General features: G+C 38.9%; 1 protein-coding gene across 1 annotated transcript; it reads left to right on the top strand.

Moving 5' to 3' along the window:
• The first annotated feature begins 782 nt into the window (after positions 1–782).
• Positions 783–25,947, top strand: LOC104153163 (vesicular inhibitory amino acid transporter). The gene is made up of 2 exons (XM_009688923.2): positions 783–1,091; positions 24,796–25,947. Exons 1-2 carry the CDS (start codon positions 783–785, stop codon positions 25,945–25,947), a joined length of 1,461 nt encoding a protein of 486 aa, XP_009687218.2.
• Positions 25,948–26,166: the final 219 nt, after the last annotated feature.

The raw sequence follows: 26,166 nt of genomic DNA, 5'->3' as shown, positions 1-26,166 counted from the left end.
AAACTCTCCTTTTATTTCAAAAATTCCATGGGATATGCAAGGGAAGAAAAGAAAAGTTAGGTAAATACTTTTTCTTTTTTTTTTTTTTAAGGATTTTGCAGTGTGAACAGTCACAATGTATCATAGTTTACACTCCTGTAGTAAACATATAATCACAGCTCTATATCATTGCCCCTGGCTGTCCCCAGTAAACATGAATTGGATATGATGATGAACAAGCTAGAAGTTTTTCTTGGAACTTTGAGCTTTTTTAAAGAACATTTTTAAAGTTCTACTGACCTCTGTAGACACTAAAAAAATAGCAGGAAATTCTCACATCTGGAAAAATGAACTTATTTACATGCATTTTGTTAGCAGTCTGTCCGTCAGCTCTAGTTTTTAATGAAGCATTTTTTCCCTTTTGGTGAAACTATTTACTCATATATTAGAAACATGCATAATTTCCAGGAAGAGATTCTTGCAGGTACCTGTAGCTGCTTCATGAATGACTGATCTGCATAGATGCCATAGGTAAAAGGAAAAAGGATTTGAATTGTAAATTTCAGCTTGCAGACTACTAAATCTCATTGCAGACTACTCTGGGCGGTATGTGGAAGACCCTAGAGATATTTCTTTAGCTGGTGTTTGCAACGAACACAAATAAATGAACGAATGCCAGCAAACCTCGTTAATCATAGCTACAATGTCAATGCTAACCTAACAAAAGGATTAACAATGTACAACTGCTGAAAAAAACCAAAGACATGTAAGGAAAGATTTTGTTTGAGGATCCATTATTCAGGATGGCTCACGTGAAGCAACATTTTTCATTTATTTTCAGCTGCTTTAGGGAAACACAGTCTCTGTTTTTGAAGCTGGTGAGATGGGACAGTTGCCTAGACACAGATGAAGAGAACGTGAACTTTGCTAGAAGAGATGAACTGAACAGGAGTCATAGCAAAGAGAGACAGGGACCTGATGGACCACCGGACTTCGAGCTTGATGTTTGCCACCAGGATCCAGGGTACGAGTCCCCGGCTGCCCTGCCACATGCCCAGGTCAAACTGCTCACTAGTTGGGAAGCAGGATGGAATGTAACAAATGCCATTCAGGTAACCTTCTACTTCCCCAGTTGCTATAATCAGTATTTAAAACACCTGGTCATCACTTAGCCTGCTTTATTTTACTTAACTACACTATCATTTCACAATGTTCTAAAAGGTATCTATGAATGTATTACTAAAATATTTCAACCTTTTTGCATTCGACTTGCACTCTAAAAAACAGTTCTAAAGGGGAAAAAAAAGAGAAGTTAGCTAAAGTTTCAAAAGTATTTAAACTGGATGAAAATGAAAAGGTAGTGATTGCATCTGTTTCAGAAGTGTAGAAATTGTCTTTAATAGGCATATTTGAATTCAGTGATAGAGAAGGTTCGTATAAATGTGAAATAAACATTTAATAAAAACAGCATAGTAGGAGCTAGACTGATGTCAGATACGTATTTACTGACATGTTACATTAGATATGAACTGGAACATGAAGCACAGTAAGTGTAATAATAATTTCCAAGGTTAGAGAAAGTAGTCAGATTGAAAAGACTGAAAACATTTAGTCCCATCATTCTGTATGTGGAATCTGAGTATTTTTCTGCATTCTTAAATTTAGCATTAAATATTTCAGATTCTTTTTCTCATTTTTCATGATTCATTTCATTACATAATTCTATCATTACCACTAACATTGTGTCTGACACAGTGAGAAGAAAGCAGTATCCACAGACATGTATACTCACAGTTACTGTTATTAAACACTTTACATGGCACTTTAATTATAGAAAAATAATCCTTCCAGTGTTACACAAGTCTGTGCTTATGCTGATGAACATTTGTTTGTGTATCCTGTTCATCCCTCAGTTCTCAAGGGATAAAAAAAGGACATATTTGTATCCCTGCTGTATTTCCAGACATGAGCACCACCACATGAAAGCCAATGCAATAACATTTAGGATACAGTAGTATATCATATTCACAATGCGTTCAGCTGTGAATAGAAGAATGCAGTCCTAAAATACCCAAACTACATTCTAGTAACATATAATGTCTTCAATCTCCCTCAGCAGCAGCATTTATTCAGGACAGAAATCTGGGATGGAAGCCCATTGTGGTCTCTGTGAGTCTCTTTTAGCTTTGCTTTCCCTGAAGCCGAGATTTCATTCTGGAAGTCGTTTGTCAATATTTGCTGTATGACCTTTTTGCAAGTCACATTCTCTCTCACCCATTGTTTTCCTGACTGGAAAACAAAAGTAATAATGGCTTTGCATACATCAAAGTGCCTAAAAATTCCTGAATCTCTTTATGTGTACAATTGCTATTAATTATTAATAATATAGCTTCCAGTTCAAAAACAGACCTGTTACAGAGTGTAAAGATACTATCGAACATACAACCGACTATTTAAAAACAGGACAAATTCAAGCCAAAATATCCAGCCAGAACAGTAACTAGACTCTTAGACAAAATTCTCAGCATTTTGTGTGTTGTGTACTGCTATTCAGTCTCATCTGATCAAATATTGTAGAAAGCAGCATTAAAATAGCAGACAATAGGCTACGATTTCATTGAATTTTGCTTCTAAGGCAGGTTAAAGATGGCAAAATGAGGGAGCTGCCGTTTACTTAATAGTACAACTGATATGTTCTAATAGAAACATTCTGAAATTGTGTGTGTGTGTGAGCATATATGCGAATATATGTGCATATGTATGTATTCTTCCCAATACCTGGGCATCTGGGTTTCAGAAAGAGGGGGAAGAGAAAAGAAACGGAAGAGGAAAGACAGGAGAGAAGAAGAGAGGGGAGACTATTGTATGGTCATATGTTAGTAAAAAGCAAGAGTTAGAAGAAATTTCTATAAATAGCTCTGACGAGAAAGAGTTATGAACAGAATGATTAAAACAGTCCATATGTTCTTGACTGGTGAAGACAATCTACGCTGAAATGACAGGTGCTTTTACCCTACCCAGAGGAAAGGGCAGAAGTGTTTTGCATAGCAATCAGAGGCAAATGTTTAAGCAGAATTCTGAAGTGTTCTAAACAGTTCTTCCAGAGAATACAATTAATTTACAAATGAAATTATTTCATAATCTAGAATTGTTTTAAGAGTAGATTACACTTTAGTCCCTGAAATTAAACACAAGGGTATTTTAGAGTATTTTAAATGAAAATATTTTCAAACAAACAGGTAGACAGGTTTATTTTGTTTTCCGCTTCAACTGAAGAATATATTGTTTATGTAAATTATTATTTCATACATTTAAAGTTTCCAGGGAAACATGCTTCATATTCCAACCCTGTACATGCAAACAAAAACCTGTCTCCAGTTAATCTACCTTTAAGTAAGCAAAGAGCCTAAAAGGCTGAGTTAATTGAAAAGGGAAAATGAACAGCATCATCTGACAGAGTAATGCAAGTTGTATTCGTTTGTATCTGGTAGTATACAGATACAAAAGGCTGGCCCCAAATTCTGCAACAACATGTACAGTAGTGCTGGATAGAAAAGTTAGTGCAAAGCAATGGTTGCAAGGAAGAAAGCAGCTGAATGCTAATGGCACAACATTTTGCAGCAGAGCCAAAGGAGACTAAAATCTATTTGCAAGCCACATGGAGGAGGATTGTGGCAAATGGTGGGGAGAGTGTTTGTTTGCCCACAAAAGAGAAAGCTGAAGCAAAAAAGCCTCTCAGTCTACAGTATCATGAAGGGGTACCAGGCCACAAAAATGAAGAAAAAACAAGAAAGAGAGAAAGGAATATGAAAAGCAAGTAGATCTATTGGTAAGAAATGAAATAAAGTTCATCTCATCAAACTTGTAACCTCACCATAGTGAGTCTAACTCCTCACAGGTCTAAGGAGACAAACAAGTTTCACCATGCAAAAAACTCAGCCACTTTACCAGGTATCTCTAAAGTGTTTTCAGTACTATGATGCTTTTATATTCTTTAAAATATAGTGTAATATAAATGAACAATATCAATGTGCATTCACCATGCGTTCATACTTGTACAGACGCTATGAATTCAATGGACTTGTCAGTTTATATTAGCTGAAGCTTTTTTCCTGTACCTTTGGTAACAAATGACGTTGTATCAAAGCATTGTTTGATTCAATGCATCTGATAACATAATGTATGAGAATCAATTTTATATTTTGTATCCAGTTTAAATTTTCAAATGTTTCTGGCATGTCGATCCCACTCCTTTGCCCCTTTTGCATAGAGTCTTATGATGAAACAGTCTTTCTCTTTCTTCCCTACTACCTAAGGGTAACATATCGTAACTACCTAGTTGTGCAAGTTCCTATGAGCCACTAGGTGCAAAGATACTTCATTGTCTTCCTTCACATCCCAAATTAAAACTCTTTTTTCCTCAATATTAAAAAAAAAAAAAACCTTGCTGCTGCAAGTTGCTGCTCTCGGCAGCCTGAAAAAATGGACTCCTAGGCTGCGCATCTTTGTCTCTCTATTTCTGCCTGTAGCCATCTTTTGTCTCCTGTCTTTTGCAGAGATTAGATTATACAAAGATTAGAATTACCTGCAGCAGAAGCCATTTCTTTTTCACTGATCAGAATAACACAACAGAATGCTTGTCTGCTACTAATGCTGCTAGGAATAATGGTAATGCAATTAGTATCATTTATAAAAATAAAAATTTGTGACAATAATAAGTTAATAATGATTACAGTAGTGATCGTAAATATGCTTATTATATTTATAGTCTGCATGTTGTACATTATAGTTTTTGAAGTCTCAACAGTTCAATATTTACTGTTTCCATGAAGGAAGGTATATATTTCTTTCAAATATACCAGTATAGATATGTTTCTAACATATTAATATAGATATATTTCCATGTTGGGTTCCATTCCTGCTCAGCTTCATTTCTGTGACTTCATAGTATTCACCTGAGACTCTATAATGGTTCATATTTATTTTTTTTTCCATGATTCCTCTGAGTTTATCTGCCTTCGTCTCCCTAATAAAGATTAAATCTATAGTGTGCTTACTGAGTTATCAAAAACTCCCAGAAACTTAAACAGAAGGCACAGTGACACTGAAAAGCAGAATTAGCAGGCATGCCTGTAAAGACAGGCATGTAAACAGCTCTTTAAAGAGCCTAACCACACCTTCCATTAAGCTTCAGTGACACAGTACTTAAGCATTTTCTAAATATAAATAGGTGTCTGTTTGTGCATTTAGAAAGCTAAATGTTTTTGCCATCAGGTCATTACATGCACCACAATACAGATCTTCTCATCCTTAACCTTAAATAATTTAGGCATGTTTAACTAAGTAACCCCTTAGATCTTAATTGCAGTACTTGATCTAAAGTATTTATTTTCCAGATTTGAGAAGAAGGGTCAATCCTGTACTAGGCCCAGAGCAGTAACTTGCTTGAATTATACATTGAAGTTAAAATCATACCCTGCACTAAATTATAGATGCCTGGGGGAAACATACAGCTGCATTTCTCATCAAGGGGTGGTACTGAGAATTAAAGAGAGATACCAGATGCTGATATCTAACCCAGGAGCAGCAAGTAATTCAAGTTTCCAAACAAAGCTGGTCAAAAATGGACAGCACAGAGTAAAATTACAAGACTGTAGGAGTACGTGACAAACTTAGAGATGCCAGTTAATTTGATTTTAGCTGAAATACACCTGGAGTAGTGGCCAAACTTATGTTTCATAGGTTTGCAATTATAGCCAAAACCAGAGAGCCCCGAAAAGCTTAGAGCTTAGTGAGCACCATTTAAACTCAAATCTCTTTTTCCTTCAATAGAATGTCACCATTATATAATACACAATGTACTTTGGGGAAGAAGACTCTGTAATTAATGCTTGTGCATTTTTCTTCAGGTTTTTTAGGGAAAAAACAATTCTGGACATAGGCCACCACTCCATATAACCTTTTATTTCAGGTTAGACTCTGTGGTAGATGTCTCCAGTTTCATGCACAATTGAATAAAGCACAGAGAATGCTGCTCATAGAACACATATTCACTCTTTTCCCAACCCTACTTTTTATCACGAAAGCTTTTTATAAGAAACATGTGATACTGCAACAATGCAATTATATTTACTTCACAGAAGTTTGTTTGTCTGACAGATACGCACTGTGCAGCGGACCTATTTTGAATTAACTAACTGCCATTCCTATAAACCTCATTACAGAACACATTAGATCAATAAACTTTTCTCTTGGTCAGCTGCAAACACTAAAAATGTTGTAAAGCCAGGACTCCTACACATAGAGAGATGGCTCGTCTAAAATTGTTCCTTGATTCAGGAAGAAATATTTGCATTATTCTCATGGGATTTAAGTTATTACATTGAAGATTCTGTATTTTATGTTCTTTGTCACATTGTACGAGTGATGAACAGATGGAGGGAGAGTTGAATAGATTTACATCAGCATATAATACTCTAACTATTATGGAAATGTTAGGAGAGGCAGATCAGTTTTCCATAGCTCCTCTGTGTTAGATTTACCAGCAAGCAGGATCTGTGGTATAACATAAGCACTCCACAATTGTTCCCTCAACCTACAGTCTCTAGCATATGGACAACTGGTTTAGAAAACACCGTACTAGCTCTTCAAGCATCCCAGAAGCGAGTACCTGGGCTATAGAAGTAATGAATCAAAGTGCTGCGATTCTTGCAGTCCTCTAGATGTCAAAATGACCTATTAAAAAGCTCTAGAAGTTAAAACAGTCCTTAAATTATTCTAGCCTTTACCACAGGCCAAAACTACATTTCCTCATAAATTAGTTGCAAGAGAGTTACAAAAGATCTCTCTCTCTCCCCTTCATGAGTGACTTCATCCTGTCCATAAGCATCCTCAGGAGTTTGGCTATCTGTGATGATGTAGAACTAGTTTATGGCACTGATATATTTTAAGGGAATTATCATAGATTTCAGAAGAGGGGGAGGCCTTCTAAACCATAATACTCAACAAACAGGGAATTTAACTTACAACCCTAGGCTTAGATTTGATTATCTTGATTATTATCTATTATAGATAGATAGATATTTTATATATTTACTCTTAACTGATACCTTTATATGTATTTTAACTGATTCTTACATAAGGCGAACTGTCTAACATTACATCCTTTCAATAACAGTAGCCAGAAGCACTACAGTGTTTAAACAACTTAGTAATTCTATTGGGAACCTCAACTTATAACCTTAAATTTCAAAAAGGTATTTGACACTTTTTTTTTAAATAGCTCAAATAGCTATCACTTCCAACAACTTTCACTGAAACTCCTCTTAAATAGTACTTCTGAAATCTTTATATTTCAGTGTCTATGTTTTAGAGCCACCCTATGTTTTAGAGCCACCCTATTATTTTGAAGATAATTAATTTAGGAACAGTAGCTAAGTTATTGCAAAGTATAGTATGCTTTTCCAGCTCTTCATGTTCACTTTGTCACAGTTTGGTCAGGAAAATCTTATGGAATTTGCAACAGGAATATGCCTGTTTCCTGTGAGCAGAGGCTTTTTATTGTTTATTTACATTTTATATAACTTTATAATTCTTTTTGCCTGCAAAATCTATTAATATTATTCTTTTAGAGCATTTAGAGGCATGAGGATATAGTCTTGCTGTATGAAATAGCTTGTATTAATTTGTACAATTTTGTGCATATAAAAGGACAAATGAACTCGCAGTAAGCATTCGGTAGTAAAGCACACTGTTCTTGCTGGTACTTAAACGGTAACTGCTACATCTCAGTGCAAAATGATAGTTTTGTTACAACTTAATATGTACTCAGGGACAGAGAAGAAAAGTGCACAGACACAGCTGAGCGTCTGAACCCCTTGATTTTCTACCAGCTTTCCAACTCATTTACTGGTAAAGGCTATGAATAAGGCTTTCATGGTCGAAGGTAAAGCTACAGCTTTCTAAGTTTTAACCGCTTGACCTGTGAATGCACATAGATGGTCTTTTAATAGGAATATTTTAATCACATTTTCAAAAGCAAAAATTAGATTATGGACAACCAGAGTTTCTACATGAAGCAGCCTTTTGAATCTTCAGCTTACGGGGCAGGCTGCTGCTTTCTGAGCGATAGGAGACGACAGTCCAGAGCGCTAGTTCCCTGAGGGACACGCGCAGGGGGACTCTGTGCTGCAGAGGCCTGGCACTAAGGCGCTCTCGCTTGCTCCTTCCTGTTCTTTTCCCCCTGCTCCCTCTTTCCCTCCTTCCTGCCACGGGCAGAGGGAGCTCCTGACAGGCTTGATGCTGTCAGAGCAAGGAGTGGGCTCCTGCACCCTTGTGTTGGTTCAGGGGATGAGTTGGGAGAGACCAGCTGAACTCTTCTCCATGTAACTGTGCTTCCAGCCAGTACTGGTATGAACCTTTGTTTTAATTGGAAAGTTTTAGTTTCTTTGGCATGTTGCTAAATTTAGCTTGCCAACAAACCCCCCCCTCCCCCCGCCGCCCCCAGCAGGAAAATCAGTGTTTCTACGGCTTTTTATCTCGGTCAGCTTAAACAGAGTTCCATGAATGAAGTGAAAGCGCATCTCCACCACCAGAGAGCTATAAACTCTGCCAGGCTTCAAAGGCCACCTACTAACAATGGTGTTACTACTGCTTAACAGACAACCTGCCAAGTGCCAGAGGTGTGATTTACATGAGCATTTACACGTATTTGCATAAAGCATGTGCCAGTTTGTATTTCCCCCTTGACCTATTTCAAATAAATGGTATGTGTGAGTAACACTTCAAAAACCTGCACATTGTGCATTCTCCCAGGCCATTTCCCTCCTTTTATTTCTTTCCATCTTTGGGAGAAGCTTCAAGCCGTGGAGGACATAGCCTACTCTGGGGGAGTTAGTGCCTAAATAAGCTTTCGAGTTGATAGGTAGATAGCGATAAGCACGTACTGCCCACGCAACTCTGTTTTGCATTTTCAATTGCAAGAATTTTTCATAAGGAAAAGTACTATGTAACTTAGTATACAGGGTCCCTACCAGCTTCTTCTGCTCTACGCTGCTGTCCATAACTGTGCACACGAGGAACGGAAGCAATCTCTCCTGCATGTCTGCCTCCTGCCTTCCTCCCTGAGGCTGTCACCTGCCACAGATGCAGGCTCAGGGGGCTGCTGGAGACGCTGCCGGCACTGCATCCCTCACTGCCCGTGTGTGACGAAGGAAGCACTGCTGAAGACGGAGCGCGTTTCACTGGACCAGTTCAAGTTAACGGCTCGTTCAGATCCCTCTCCTGCCCCCTTAAAATATTGGCCTGTCTCTCCAGCAATCAGCAGGTGCAGTTAAGCAGAGCGTCTCCCCCCTGTCCAGGGTCTGCCAACCCCAACCCTTCTTGCTGTCTGTGAATATCTTTGTCCTTCCCGTCACTCAGGCCAGTCACCTCATTTCACCTTTCACTCAGGCCTCTTTCTAAGTCCTCATACTCAGATTATGTCCAGCTTCCGCTTTTTTTTAGTGTACAGCCTCACTAATGCACAGTCTGATTTATCATAAGGCTGAAATTCTTATCTGAGCACTAATAATTTCCCATCTGGGTCACAGTAGCACATCTTCCCTGGCCCTGGCAAGCTTGCCCCATGCACATACACCTGGAAAGCTGCTGCAGGTCCATATCCCATCTGTCAACTGTTTCTTCACAGCTCTTTGCAGGAACCTCTTTGTCCATCCTATCAAGTACAAGCTATTTATCTTGTCTTTAATAATCTACCATTTACCTTTCTGCATATGCTGACTCTGATCTCTGCTCTTCCCGTGACAAGTACCATTGTCAATTTGTTAAATATTCAAACACAAACATTCCTGTGAAGTTATATGAAGATACTTGCTTACTGCCCCCTGAGCCTCTCATGAACATACTTGTGCTGCAAACTTCACAGTTATGAGATGCATTAAAATCGTTGCCTATACTAGCGATTCCCGATTTCCAGTATTGACACACGGTTTCCATGACTCCCTTGTTTGTCTGTATCTGTTTCCTACGATCTTATCCTTAGATTTTAAATGCTGTGGAGAAGAGACCATCTTTTTGCACTCTGCTTGCACAGTGCCCTATACAACAGGATTCTGATCAAGGATTGCCACTTCTAGGCGCTCCAATAATGAAAACAATTTTGAAAGTAAGTCTCAAAACATTTTATATTTTACAGAGACTCTTCACAAAACAATCAGATTGTTTATATGTGGTCTATGACAAATCAGCTTGACATTTGATCCAATTGCTTCCTCTCCTTTTTGCTACATAGGATGGATTCTCTTTGCTATTGAAAACCCTTGTATGGACTGGGTATGAGATAATGCAGCAAGTTAATGTGATAAGAGAATCTTTAGAATATCCTGCCATTAAAAGGGCATCCCATCTTAAAACTCTAGGCAGTCAAGCAACATAATGACAGGATCGTGATATCAAAGATAAAAGTGTTGTATTGTTGCAATAGTGACACCCTTTGAAAAAGTAAATGTTACCAAACAGAATCAAGTAACTGTCAGCTGCTCGGAAGCAACCATCGCTTCATTCCCCAGGAGACCCCAATGTACTAAGACCTATTGCAGAAAAAGGACCTCTGGCTCCCTCAGTTGAAGGGAAGAGCTGATGTACTTTCCCTCTACACTAAAATTAAATCTAATCTACCGTGCTTTTTGGTCTCATCAATCCCTAAGAGCGTTTTTAACAAGCTGAGTGAAAACAGATGGCATAATTTCTCCCTTTTTAATTCATGGCAGGTCACATGCTTTTTAAAACCATTATTATTACTCAGCTTTGGATTTCTATATCTGCTAGATATTATATCTGCTTACTTTATTGTTGTGATATTATGTTTGACAGTTACCTTTCAAAACAAAGCCCAAGTCACCTATTATAATTATTTACCAGACTTCAGTGGCTGAGATATTGTGTGTGCATTTGTGTATCTCTAGAGTATCTAGCACATACCAGTGACCAGCTATCACTGATGGAAATCATTTGTCTTAAGAATCTTCTTGCTGTCTGAATTCTTCAAACTTGTAAGATATGTAACCTCAAAGAATTTATTTGCCTTAATAAACAGCATTTAGACATATAAGTCATTCCTCCCAAGATGGCAGGAAAACTTGCTGCCAGAACGTAGTGATAGGCAAAAGGAAGTCAAGAATTTTCCCAGAAGGTAGTCCCTTCCTGTTTTGTATAAAATCCCTTCACTTCCATTAGCACATTTTCATCAGGGACTTACTTAATTTTCTTATAGCAAAGAAGGGTGACCCTTAAGGTTCATCAAGGAATAAAAACTAAGACAACCTCAATACCTATAGGTGTGTATGAAAGTGTTTAATGCTGAAAGTGAAGGTCAGCTAAAGGATTAAAATGCACTGATAAAGTTAGTAATAGAAATAGTAATGTTTCTGTAGCAAACTTTCCAAATGATAAAGATTCTTCCGCACAATCCATAGATGGTTAATCTACAGTTTTCTTCAATGTGTGTAATTCTTGACAGCAGGAGATTCACTGAAATGGCACAAGCTCTGTCTGAATGAGCAAATGGAGCTATTAGAGAAAATAAAAAGCCCTAAACACTGATTACACACAATACTGAAAATGATAAATTGTACCCTAATCTTAGCATAGTGAGCTGTATAAAATGTTTTACCCCTAAAGCTAAACAGAAGAAATCGACTTCCATTTCCACCTATTCTCCCTCTTCTCCCCACACACACCATGTTTCTTGGATAGAAATGTTTCTCTGTATTCTTGGCCAGTGGCACTAGTTTTGCCATATGTACAATGCTGTGTTCACTTAATAGCTAACAAAACAAAAAAAATTCAAATTTAATATTTACTTCTCAAAAATGTAAACATATGAGTCAAAGTGAGGAAACATTGCTTCAGCTCATACACATGTACTCTGTTATCTGTTTCATTTTTCTCTCAGTCCATTTCCTGAATTGAGACAAATAACAGCACCGAACATACAGCTAACGGATTATGCTTCGTAAGTCCCTAGAGCAAGCATTTTCTGAGGTTTTATGATATCAGTAGCAGTGGTAACTTCAACCTTTGCTTTTACAGTACATGGGTATTTCCATTCATGACAGGTTTTTTTATTGCTCAGTTTTCCCCTCCAGAAACATGTTTAGTTCAGGCTGCTTCCTCCCTCATAAGTTCAGGGTTTTTTTTAGTTTTAAAAAACACTCTACTTTGGTTATTTCAAATTAAATCTGGGTATTTAAGAAGTTATGAATAATTCCCCTGAAGCTCAAAGAAATGTAAATATGGATAAAAGAAGTATATGATGCAAGAATATTATTTTATTTTTTCTCCTGAAATGATTAATTCTCTCATTTTACTAACTGCGCTGTATTTGCAAGTTGGCACTAAGGTCTATTCTATCTCACTACTTTTTAAAACAGCTCTCTCTGTCTGCATGATATCTTCAACTGGAAATGACATCTCCCCAGCCACTTTCCCTTAAGGGACTTAAAAATATTCTTCTGAGCTTTAATTGGGATCTGGAGTCTAAAATGAGTTCTCCACTCCTGCTCTTTTTGCTTTTGCTTTTGCCTGCTGACTTTTTTCACTTTTTCTGGGAAGCCAGCTGCTCTCAGTTCTTTTCCTTTTGTATTTTTTTGTTGTTGTCACCTGAAGTTAAAAATAAAATACCTGCACAAAACTGTAGGCTTCCCTCTGCTGCTTGGATGGGATTTCAGAGACTCTCTGCTATCTCCTAAATTGTGAGGAGCTGCCATCCCATCCCTGAAGGTTTCTTTTCCTAATCAGAATGGATAATCAGCTGCATAATTCATACTTTCCCTCTAGCATCCTACTGACTCCTGTTTTTTGCCTACAGTTACATATTTCTCATATTCAGGTATTTTTCCTCACAGCTACTTACCCATCCTATTCTTTCTCTTGTTGCTACCTCCTACAGTTCCCAGCCATGTTCTAGCATGCCTTAGTTTATCTAGCAACACCTTTTCCCCCATCCTCACCTGCCCCCTTGCAGTGTTCCCAGGATAGATGTCCTGCTCTTCCTCTCCTCTCCCCAGCCACCTCACAGTCTCATCTTCCGTGGCCTTCACACAGGAATTCATCTCACTTTATAGATGATAGAGAAATAGGCACCTCTGACAAAGATTCCCTGCTCCTAAAAATGTGTCCTGCATGACTGGAATGAACAGTCCCTGTGGCGATGCCTATGTCTGTCCATCTTCTTGAGAGATTGCAGATTAGCTTTACTTTTTGCTGTATTTGATAGACAAAGTTAGGAATCCCATTCCTAATTAAGTGTATATTGGAACAAAGTAAATTTGTCATGCATGTCTTTTCTGTGACTGTGTGTATTCATTGATTAAATGTCTGTGTTTTAGATAGCAAAAATTCAATGAGATGAATCCCATTCGTGGTCACTAACAGGCAATCATTTTTGGGGGGACTAGAGTTAAAAATGGTAGTCACTTTTCCCTGGATTTTCCCCTAATTCTAGGACTTGCACCCTCAAATAAACTAGGATTTTGCCTAAAAATTAAATATGAGAAAATAAAAGTTATTTAGGAAAAGGTAAGAAAAGCAAAATGCAATCTTAAAATAAATTTCTCAAATTTCTAAAAAAAAATTTCTCAAATGCTATCAACACAGAAGTCTGAAAAAAAGTGAAATACTATAGAGTTCAGAAATTTCCCCTACACTCTCAGAATTGCTCAAGTTAAAATATCTCTTTTCTTAAATGGAAAAACTTCTACAGCAATTGTAAATTTAACTTCTTTTTAGTAATGAAAGAATTGTTTGTATCTTTATCCATATAAAAAGAATCCTGAGACCTTTTTCAATGGTCAAGAATAATCAGTCCCCAATTTGTTAAACCTGAGGTCCACAGCTGTTATTTCCAAACAGCACCTTACCTCCAAATCTTTCCAGTGTTGCTGCAGACCAACAAAATAAATAAATAAATAAATAAATAAAGGTAGAAAGAAAGAAAGAAAAAAAAGAGAAAGAAGAAGCTAGGAAGGAAGGAAGGAAGGAAGGAAGGAGAGGAGAGGAGAGGAATGACTTACTTTACAACTACAGTACTTTTATTCATGGGCCAAATAAAGGTCAAGAACCACTGTCACAGTCTGTGCATGTGTAATGAGAAAGACCGCCTTAAAGTAACAATATTTGAAATATGTTACATCTAGAGACCTTACAAAGGAGTCTTCAGTGTACATTTGATATGCCTTGTGCCTGGCCTCACAATGGATTACAATATTACAAATTTAAAAATTAGTCACTTCTACAGGGAGAGATTTAATAACTTTGATTTTGCTACATACTTTATTCAGGATGCCAAAAAACTCAGTTACTTTTTTTTTCTGATCTTTTATTTTTTTCTTTACATAGAGTATCTTAATTGGGGAATTTTTGTCTAGCCTACTTGCAATTAGGTGAATGAATCAACTTTGTTGGATTTTAAGACTGTTGTGTTCGTTTATGTCATTATGGGAGAGGGACACCTCCATTATGGGAATTCATTTGCAACCTCAACTTTATCTATATCTGCGTATGATAGAGTATCACCAGTAAAATCAGTTGCAGTTTCTTTTACTGTAAAGGTAGAACCCTCAAGGGGTGCCACGGAAGTTTAATTAAGCTGGAGAGAGTAAAAGTAGTAGAGATTTGCTGTCTATATACAGACTAATTGTAAGACAGGATCTTCTCTCACATATTCGAGGACAGTATGCTATAGCACTCCATATCAGTTTACTGGTTCACAGACGGAAAAAATAATAGTATACCACTATTTATTTACTTTAATAGAAAGAGTATTTAGTCTTTCATTCAGATTATTAACTATATTGTCACCTGACAATACTGTAAGAAGACGTTTCCTTTTTATATGCCCAGCTAGAGGAGTCCTAATAGTTGACTAAGAGTCCACATGGAATTGGTGGCTTGGTCTGTGTGAGAAAAGAAGAGGATAATAACAACCAGGGAATTATTCAGTCACCCTTTATTTTGAATCCAGGAGATATAACTCAGCTTCCTTTAGCTTCCTATAGCTTCCTCAGCTATAACTTAGCTTCCTTTTTATCTCTCAGATTCAGTTAAGATTTATTCCAGGGCAAAGCTCTCTGCAGAATCTTTTTTTCAGCCTTGCTTTTTGAGATGTGCAGCCTCCCTCATATGGAGAGCCTTCAAGAAAAACTCCTAGCAAGCCAAATGGGTTCTCCCATTTTTTTGTTATGTCAGTGCACTCTCACAGAAAGTTATTTGGCTCCCAAAGCTCTCGTTTCCAGAGTCTGCCACAGTCCCCTATCTCCCTCCCTTTAAGCTCTTTGGGCCACTTTTTCATGGAAACCTACTCCCATGTCACTCTACTGGGTGATTCGAGTACTTGCCTACCTGAGAATCAGTGCTGAGCTATGAAGTGAGAATTAGGTAAGCAGCCAGCTAGTCAGCACCGCTGGCCACAGCTAACTGTCAAAAATGATGTTTTTTTCAGATTTGACTTGCTTAATTCTTTCACCTCTTTTTCCTCTCCTCTACATAACACTTAATAAAAGCCCCTCATTCTTTTAGCTAAGCCTGCTTTCTCCTTTGGGACCAAGGGAAATAATATATTTTCTTAAAGGATAATTTGCTTGGGAGATTTGCTTTGTGTGATTCAGTGCATTCTTACAGACAACTATGAATTTATGCAAATTAACAATTTCCATTAAATCATGCTGCATTAAACACTGAGCATATTATTTCAGATTGAGGACAAATATTTAAACTAACAGCAAAACCAATGGGGATCAACTGTCACACTCAGTAGCAGCAGTTCCTGTTTTGCTGAGACACTTGCTTTCCTCCATTCCCTCACTTAATCTTTAGGAGATTCTTTAGAATAATCTGGCCACTAACAGAGGAACAAAATCAGTGACTTCTTTGTTGGCCAAATGGACACATACATTTTACCATTCAGACTGGGCAACTTCCTTCACTCACTTGTTTTATCACAGCATCTCCTGAGCAGTCTATCTATCTGCCTTATCACAGTCTGTATCTGTTTACAGGACCTGAGGGACTGACAGATCAACACTTCCGAAGTTTCTCTCAGTGTATAAGAGATTGCAGGCATTAATCACAGAATAAATACCTTAGTCACTTTCCTCCCTGCAGCAAAAAATAGAGTAACATTGGCAGAGAGAAAGAATAAGAAAAATCAGGAAAAATAAGATTGTTGGAGCCTAATTCAACCATCCTTGAAGTTAAAGTAAGACTTTTCACTGACATTAAAGGAGATGGATCTGCCACTAAGGTCATACAGGCCACGGACAATATTTGAAGTTTTCCACAGAACTGCCTATAGTACTTTCAAATTCAAAATCAGATGAGCTATGAACAAACCAAAGTGAAAGGACAAGCAGATGAATTATTTTCCGAGTGTCTATAGACAAGCACCAGGAGTCATGGTAGCTAGCTACAGAGAAACTAGAAGTTCTCACTGATGAGAAGAAATTGGATATAATTGTTACTGCAGACACATGGTTGGATGATTTATGTGACTGGAATTTGAAAATAATTAGATAAAACATTTACAAAAAGAGAGTAGGTAAAAGAAGTGAGGGTGGCACCCTACTTTAAAGGGATGATTACCTACGTTAGAGCTATTGTGTAGAGACAAATTGTATTGTTCTTGGAGACTGCAGTCTTGAAGACCTATGCTGGAGGTTGTATGCAGTCTGTAGTAAAAAATCATTAAAGGTTCTAAAAATGATAGATGATAATTATCTAACACAAAAGGTATTGAACCTAGCGTAAGGTAATTCTATTTTGAGCCTCATTATGCTGAATAAAGAAGAAGAGATCAGTGGATCTAATTATATTCATTATAGGAAAACAGAGGACAGTAAAATGTATATACCTGGCTAACCATCTATCTTAACGTAAGTCTGAGTCATAAGTGGAGGGTATTTTTTCTTATAGTCTATAGAGGAAGTTTAGACGACTAGTTTAGACTTGGCCAATTAGCTGTTAGATGTCTACAGTTAGTATCTAACAAGGAGGTTAAAACGTATCTCATTAGCGTTTTGAAAGCAGAATGCATGGAAAGCTTGCATTTGGGAGACCAAGGATCGTTAAAGATATATCTGGCCTGATAATATCCTTTTTCAATTGCTATTACATTTTGGAAGTTTCGGAAGATTGTGGATCTCATTTCAACATTTTAAAAGCCAGTTAAATTCAGAGTAGTTAAACTTGTCAACAATTCTAAGCAAAATAATGTCATTGTTAATATGGGATTTAATTGATACAGAGTGAAAAGGTAGCAATATAATTAACGTCAATCGTTATGGTTTTGTAGAAAGAGTCCTTAGAGTCCTTATTAAGCACACTTGATATAATTCTTTGATGAGATTGTAATATAGGCAGTGAAAGATAACTAAGATATTTAGACTTTTAAAAGGAATTTTGACACATTAATATACAACATTCTGATTTAAAAATTAGTGCAACAATAAAATACGTCTTAAATGGATTAAAAACTCCATAAATGACAGATGCCCCCAAAGTAACTGTTAATGAGTATTCAGTGTCAAAGAAAGGAGTTTCTGGTAGGGTTAGTAGGATATCTAGTAGGATAAATGGTATTTTGTCCAGTATTATTCAATATTATCAACAGAGATCTGGAAATAGATACAAAATCACTGTTAATCACAGTGGTGGATGAGAAAGAGACGAGAATATGAACCTCTGCAAGGTAGCAAGCAAGTAGCTCTGTTATAATGGCATTAGATTAAGGGAGTTAGTTACTATATTTATGAACCTAGATCTGGTTCTAATAAAGTTGTACCTTCATATAAATACCACAGCAACATATGCTTGTATCAGTTCTGGAAAATAATATATGCTAAATGACAGCAAATGCTAAACAACATAATTCAGCATTTTGTGAAAGTGTATTGAAAAGCAGAGTTCTCAAATTTATCTCCCTGTTCTTCCAAGAAAATTCAGGGAGGAATTTTTCCTATATAGGTTCCATGCCTAACCCAGGTTCATGTGGGGAATGAAATACCTAGTTGGGAAAATGGACTTAAATGAATCTTTCAGGTGGAGTAATTACAGATGGTGAGAAAGGTGATCGGGATCCAGCACTCTGGCACCAGTTCAGCCCTCCGGGGTTTCTTCTTTCTGGGCCCTGTTGCCTGTGTCCACTCTGCATATTTGAGGTGGCCCTCCACCAAGTGTGTGTATCATCGGCAATGTACGCTGGTGACCCCACTCTGCTGCATCCTCAACATAAGGTGAAAATCCCCGTGTCTTGCAGTCCTTCTGGCAGAGAAGGGTCAGAGAAGGCTCAGCCACTGGGTGAGCTTGGGGCCACCGTTAAGAAGGGAGGATGGAGCGCTGGGAAATAGCGCAGCCACTCAAGTTGAGCCGTGCTAGAGGACTGCTTCAAAAACCACTTCTCCTCTGTACCCAGCTGCATGAGTGCTCCTTCTCTGTGCTATTCAATTTTGTAAACAGGTCACCTTTAAACAGCCCACTTAGAGCTAACCTGCTTGACTTTGCACTAGAACAGAGTGAAAAGAAACCCACTCAAACAGGCACACCTCCCAGACAAGATGCCAAAACTAACAGCTGGGAGGCAGTTTGAGAAACTATTCCTTTTGCCCCTCGTTTTTCATTGCTGCCTCACAACTATAGCTGTCTGTGTCATAATTTGGGCACAAGATTAGAGAGTCAGAAGACTCACTAAGAGGAAGTGCTGGGGCCCACTGGACCAAACATGCGCTATAGGCATTACCTATATCCCTGCCCCAGCAGCGAAGAATCAGTGAAATGCTGACACACTCCAGCTACCTTCTCTTTACACTCACTCCTCAGGAGAGGGGCACAAAAGCCACTTTCAGCAACACTACACCATGGAAGCATTTCTTTATGGAGGAGGAATTTTCCATAGATAAGTTGCTCTAAGCAGTGTTGTAAGGTCACTAAGCAGCTTTAAATCAGGGAACATGGCTCACCTTCTGTGCTGCTGTATGACATTGACAGTAAAATAAATGCTTACTAAAGATATTTGCTTCTTTGAAGCTAAGCTATTTAAACTTGATGATGTGCGGGAAATGCTCCTAGCAGAAAGCATTGCTTTTGGAGAGGTAAGAATAGAAGATTAAATCTGAGATGGCTTTGGAGGTCTGACAAAGGATTTTGCGTTCTTTCGGCTCTCATGGCCACCACTAATGTTTTTTGTGTCTTTTGTAGAAAGCTGGCAATGAGCTGCTACCTGAAACCAATTTTTTTTCTTTTTATGAAAAAAAAAACCGCTGACAAGCCAGCAAGAGCACTGTCATTTTGCAGCATAAACACTGCATACCACATGGGCAGGCTCAGAGTTCTGCCATTTCTCTCTACTAACCATGCTCTGAATCAAAAAAGCTGCAAAACCAGTTATGTTAACAATGTTTGTTTTCCATTATTAGCTCAAAGCTGAAGGAAACAGAAACAGTAAGTCCCTTATACAAATCTCACCAGCTATTGTTCACAAACTCTAGGAAAAAGGAGATGTCAGAAACATCAGGGGAATGGCTTTGGTAGAAAGGTTCACTTTAAGCTTTCAGTTCTAACCTCTAAACTCCTATGTGATTTGAAATTGGCAATCACTGATGGATAATTTTAGGAAAGACTAGATAATGCTTAAACTGTTCTGTTTAATAAAGTCTGAGTTCAGAAAATGCAAAAAAAAAAAAACCTGTTCATCATCCTGTGGTCTGAGTCAGGAACTATATGGAAATCATTTGATATAAACAAACTGCAAGGAGATGATAGAGATTAGAGTTATGTCATGGTCTGATTAAACTAACAATTAAGCAAGGAAAGGCAGACAGCTGTGAGGAGGACTGTAAATGGCTATCAAAAGTGACAACATCTCTGAAAGACTTATACTTTGGTCTGGGAAGAGGCTAGTCATATCAACATTAATGGACTAAATTCAGCAGGGGAGAAGCTGTTGTGTGGGTAAGGCCTGTGCTCATGCTTACCTGCCGGTTTAATTATCAGTCACCCTTTGGGACAGCAGAAACCCAAACGCAGGTTAGGGGTCAGGGGTCAAAATAATAATGCTATGAATATGGAACAAAGGAGATAAGCCTGCCACAAACTGCGGGAACTGAGAAAACATCATTGTTCATATGTTAATACGGAAGATGGTTCTGTGGTTTTTATCCTACTGATTTTTTCATAAATCTGGTTTATTTATGATGCTTTTTAATTCAATCTGTTATATAAATGTTCTCCAAGGATTGTTTTCATAGGAAAGAAAGCATATTTTGTTCTTTAGTCAAGTACCTAACTTGAGCCATTGAGTGAAAGTCATGATTAAAAATGGCATGATATCTAAAGCTGCTGTTACGCATGTGCTACCTGCAGTCTGGATACAGCCAGATATATTCACAGAATTCACAGATTCACAGAATCATTTAGGTTGGAAGGGACCTCTGGAGATCATCTAGTCCAACCTCCCTGCTCAAGCAGGGACCTCTAGAGCATATTGCCCAGGATCACATCCAGGCGGGTTTTGAATATCTCCAGGGAAGGAGACTCCACTACCTCTCCGGGCAACCTGGTCCAGTGCTCAGGCACCCTCACAGTCCAGAAGTTTTTCTCCATGCTCAGATGGAACTGCCTGTGGTTCAGTTTGGGCCCATTGTCTCTTGTTCTCTTGCTGGGCACCACGGAAAAGAGGCTGGCCTCATCCTCTTGACACTCCCCCTTCAGATACTTGTACACATTGATGAGATCCCCTCTCAATCTTCTCTTCTCCAGGCTGAACAGGCCCAGCTCTTGCAGACTTTCTTCATAGGAGAGGTGCTCCAACCCCCTCATCATCTTGGTAGCCCTCCGCTGGATTCTCTCCAGCAGTGCCATGTCTCTCTTGGACTGGGGACACAGTACTGCAGGTGAGGCCTCCCCAGGGCTGAGGAGAGGGGCAGGATCACCTCCCTCCACCTGCTGGCAACACTCTGCCTCATGCAACCCAGGATCCCACTGGCCTTCCTGGCCACAAGGGCACACTGCTGCCTCATGCTTAACTTGTTGTCCACCAGCATTCCCAGGTCCTTCTCTGCAGAGCTACTTTCCAGCAGGTCAACCCCCAGCCTGGACTGCTGCATGGAGTTGTTCCTCCCCAGGTGCAGGACCCTGCACTTGCCTTTGCTGAACTTCAGGAGGTTCCTCTCCGCCCACCTCTCCAGCCTCTCCAGCTCCCTCTGAATGGCAGCACAGTCTTCTGGGGTGTCAGCCTCTCCCCCCAGTTCTGTATCATCAGCAAACTTGCTGAGGATGCACTCTGTCCCTTCCTCCAGGTCATGGAGGAATACATTGAACAAGACTGGACCCAGGACTGACCCCTGGGGGACACCACTAGCCACAGGCCTCCAACTCGACTCTGCGCCATTCACCACAACCCTCTGAGCTCGGCCATCCAGCCAGTTCTCAGTCCACCTCACCGTCCACTCATCTAGCTCACACTTCCTGAGCTTCCCTAGGAGGATGTGATGGGAGACAGTGTCAAAAGCCTTGCTGAAGTCCAGGTAGACAACATCCACATCCTCATCTACCGAGCCAGTCATTCCATCAGAGAAGGCTCTCAGGTTGGTTAAGTACGGTGTTCCCCTTATAAATCCATGCTGACTACTCCTGATCACCTTCTTGTCCTCCAGATGCTTAGTGAGGACCTCCAGGAGGAGCTGTTCCATCACCTTTCCAGGGATGGAGGTGAGGCTGACAGGCCTGGAGTTCCCTGGCTCCTCCTTCTTGCCCTTTTGGAAGACCGGGGTGACACTGGCTTTCTTCCAGTCCTCAGGCACCTCTCCTGATCTCCAGGACCTTTCCAAGATGATGGAGAGTGGCCTAGCGATAACATCCGCCAGCTCCCTCAGCACTCGTGGGTGCATCCCATCGGGGGCCCATGGATTTATGGATGTCAAGTTTGGACAAAAGATCTCTAACCCGATCCTCCTCCACCAAGGGAGAGTCTTCCTTTCTCCAGCCTTCCTCTCTTGTCCCCAGGGTCTGGAATTCCTGAGTATATGTATAGCCTTTTTAAGAAAGTAGGTTTCTAGATGGCAGAAATGGTAGAATTTTGAACACTTCAAAGAAATCCATATAGAAAAGAAATGCTAATTTAATTGCTAAGCAATAGGGATAGGGAGATTTGGTGACTGAAGGGAGATTTGGGTGACCGAAGTATCATAAACCACACAACAGAATGTTGCAGCTCCTGAATGCACCTGCGGCTTATACAAAAACATTGCTGTAAATGAAGTCATTTAAAAAAAAAAGAACGGAAAGGTATGTAGTCAGTAACTTGATTATTATATCGGTAATGATAACTGATGTACTTCTGTTACAGTACACACAAGCATAGACCTTTTTAAGGGAGATAATACTAAGACGTTTATTCAACATAATTCTTTCAGCTTTAATTCAGCTGAATGTTGAAGATATCTGTATCTAGAGTGAAGCCTGAGAAGATAGACAATGCCACTGGTAGATACGATGGGCACTCTAATTTTCTCATTAATTTAGAGAGAAATACTGTTCTAATTAAGCCTTCTGATCTTCCTCTTCTGTCTGATGCTTGTCCCACAATCTGCCTTACAAGGACTGTTACTTTGTGGCAGGAAGATAAGGAGAATACCTTTCACATATTGATTATAATTTTAGTGTTTGAAAAATTGTCCCTCTTCAGAACCCTTGACCTCAGAGTGCTTTTATCACTGCGCAGTGGGATGCCAGATTCAGTACAGATGTTTTGAAGCTGAGACAGGCGCTTGCCTTCCTGATGATCTACAGGAGAGCTGAGCTCTGTGCTGGGTTTCACAGAAGGCAGCGTGCTATGTATAAAATGCAAGCCAAAGACAGAAGAGTGTCTAAAACACATGTCACTGCATGGCCTCATGTCCAGGATTGCAGGTGGATAAGTCTGAAAATAAGATTCAGGCCCCTAAACGCGCCTTCTCTGCTTTGGCTCCTGAAACCAATCGGCACCACCACCCGCTCAGGAAATGACAGGGGAAGAGCCAGTCGCTCCTCTCAGGGATGGTGGAAGAATCATGCCCTGCGTGTAAAATACAGAATACATTTTTCATGGACACTAAAACTTGAGGCTATGAGCCTATAAGCACTGTCACGAAAAGTAATTGTACACAACAGAACTCCTCCTCTGTCTAAAGGTAAGTCCATAGGATGGGATTTATCTTAACAAACTTCAGCCATTTCATACTAGGGAAGATGAGCTGCTCTTTGAAGGTTATTTCCGTTTATTACAAAGGAAGCCTTGACTAGCAGTTTAGACTAGGTATCTGGCTTTTAACTGGGTAATGTTAGGAAAGGCACTGATGGTTACTGTGCAATAGTAAAGACTTCATTTGAAAATTTGTCATGTGCATCTTCCCTGGGTAATACCTCAGTGGAATTTAGCACTTGAGGAAGATCTTACTGTTTTTGAATCATCAAGTGGCACAAAGCAGGGTCACAAGAACAACACAGTGAAGCTGCCTGCCTTCTCTGAGCAGGCCTAAATCTGTTGGGGATTCACATGTTTTGCAGAGCAGAATGGGGTTGCTAAGGTTTGGTCAGAAATAGAGTTAAGATGGGATTGATCCAAATCAAATCTTTCTATTAGACCAGAAGAGCAAATAGAATACATGAATACTCATATTTCCTCATGCCATCAATGCCATAAGAAATAATAAAGTAAAAATTTCTGTAAAGCTAGTTATCTGTATTTTGCTTTCCCTCTTACTTTCCTTCAGCCATCAAGAACAAAAAGCTCCCGACCAGAGTCTCACTAATGTGTACTGTTTAATTTCAACTTGGTAACATAAAAAGAGAAATGTCACTGAAGCTTCTTTTCCTAAACTGGATCTTTTTACGAATAGCTATCGTTCAAGAGTTTTGTTGGTTTTGTGCTAATGTAAATTAAACCACAGTAAAAGTGTCATTTGTCCTTAAATATAGAGATAGAAGAGAAAAAAAAAGAGAAAGAAGTACACAGTGTTCTGTGAAACTAAAATGCTCTTTTTATTGGATAAAACAAATATAATTCTGTTCCTTTCAGAAACAGTTTAGAGAAAAGTATATCTATGTATTTCATATACTTTTTTAAGCACCTAATAAGTTCATGCATTCTAGAATCTCAGCTGTGAGAACAATTACTTTAATAATGCACTTAACAGGAGCAAAATTTACTTGAGCTATACAGAAGACACAGAGGAAACACAACCAAAAGCTGATGTCACTCTAATGCCATTTTCTTTCCAGCCTATGTTAACAGTGACCCTCCACAAGTTTTAGGCTGAAGAGAATTGTCATTATTGGATCTACCTGCAGTGCTATCTTTGATTTGAAAGAAACTGAAAGAGATGATGCTTCAGTTGCTTAGTTTTATTGTTACTGAACCTATTTCATTAATATGCATGTTGACTGAATAACTGCCTGTGAACCCTCTAAAATGTGTTTCTAATCCCATCAGCGTTAAATATTAACTAGGAACCTGACTCTATCAGTCGCTCACATTTTCTCTTTCTTAGCTTATCATTACCTGTGTGTCAGTAGGAGCAGTTATTCTTGCTGATAACTTCATTTATCACAAATAAACACATTTCTCATGATTGTTATTCACTTAGACAGCTGAACATAGCAGTGCTTCCACCATGCAGTTAGGTGGAAATAATGCTTAATGGAGGGCAGGTTTGGGAGTGTGACTTCTAGTAAACATTTTGCCTCAGGGATTTTGTGCTATCTTTTCTTTCTCTTTTTCCTCTTTAGGGAATTTTTGTTCTAGGACTGCCATATGCTCTTCTCCACAGTGGATACAGTGGCCTGTTTCTTATTATCTTGGCTGCAGTGTTATGCTGTTATACAGGCAAAATCCTAATCGCTTGCCTATACGAAGAAAATGAAGATGGGCAGCTCATAAGAGTGAGAGACACATATGAAGACATTGCTAAAGCCTGCTGCAAAAAGCTATTCCCCAAACTAGGTGGTATAGTTGTCAATGTGACCCAAATGATGGAACTGATCATGACATGTATTTTGTATCTGGTTTTTAGTGGGAACTTGCTTTCACATAGTTTCCCATATGTACCAGTGACTGAGAAAACTTGGTCTGTAATTGCATTTGTTACATTGCTGCCGTGCGTATTTATCAAGACTCTCAAAATTGTTTCCAAACTCAGTCAGCTTTGCTCCTTGGTTCATTTTATTATCATCCTTGTAGTGATGACTTACTGTCTGACACAAATACATCAGTGGTCCTGGGAAAAATTCAGACTCTCCATCGAGTTTGAGGACTTCTTGGTCTCTGTGGGTGTGATCATTTTTAGTTATACTTCACAAATATTTCTTCCAACACTTGAAGGTAACATGAAAAACCCAGGGGAATTTAGATGTATGCTGAATTGGACTCATTTTTTTGCTTGTGTCTTGAAATCAGCCTTTGCACTGACTGCATTCTTGACCTGGGGTGAAGAGACAAAGGAAATTATTAGTGACAACCTGCCATCATTTCTGCAGACCCTAGTGAATTTGTGTCTCTTAACTAAGGCGCTTCTTTCTTATCCACTGCCATTTTTTGCAGCCACAGAAATTGCGTATGCTTGTATTTCTAGAGGCAACCATCCCGGTTACAGATCTCCACTACTTGCTCTGGGTGTAAGAGGCTCACTTCTCCTGTTAACTCTGCTGATGACTATGTTCGTACCACATTTTGCCCTGCTAATGGGTTTAACAGGCAGTGTAACAGGTGCTGCTATGACTTTTCTTCTTCCTTCTTTCTTCCACTTAAAATTGAAATGGAGGAAATTAGCTTTCTTAGAGAAATGTGCAGATATTTCTGTTTTTATTTTGGGTTTCCTTTGTAGTCTTGCAGGCATAGCTTGCTCAGTAAAAGCACTTCTTGAAGTATTTGGAGGAGGGTAAAAAGATTTCCTGAAAGCCAATTAAAGCCCTAATCTTATAAATGCTTTTAAGCAATAATCCAGTACAGAAGAGATTGTGCCATTAGGTAAAATTAAGCATATGCTTAAGAGTTTACAGGATCAGGGCTTTAACTCATAAAAGTATGTGACTGTAAGCAAATTGAAAATTTGCTTACCCTTACAGACAGAATGTATGAAATGACCCCTATGAAAAATGATG

This window comes from Struthio camelus, chromosome 3, assembly GCF_040807025.1.
Source record: "Struthio camelus isolate bStrCam1 chromosome 3, bStrCam1.hap1, whole genome shotgun sequence".
NCBI lineage: Eukaryota > Metazoa > Chordata > Aves > Struthioniformes > Struthionidae > Struthio > Struthio camelus.
Note: the sequence above shows the minus strand (reverse complement) of the source record. Positions and strands in the feature narration are given on the sequence as shown.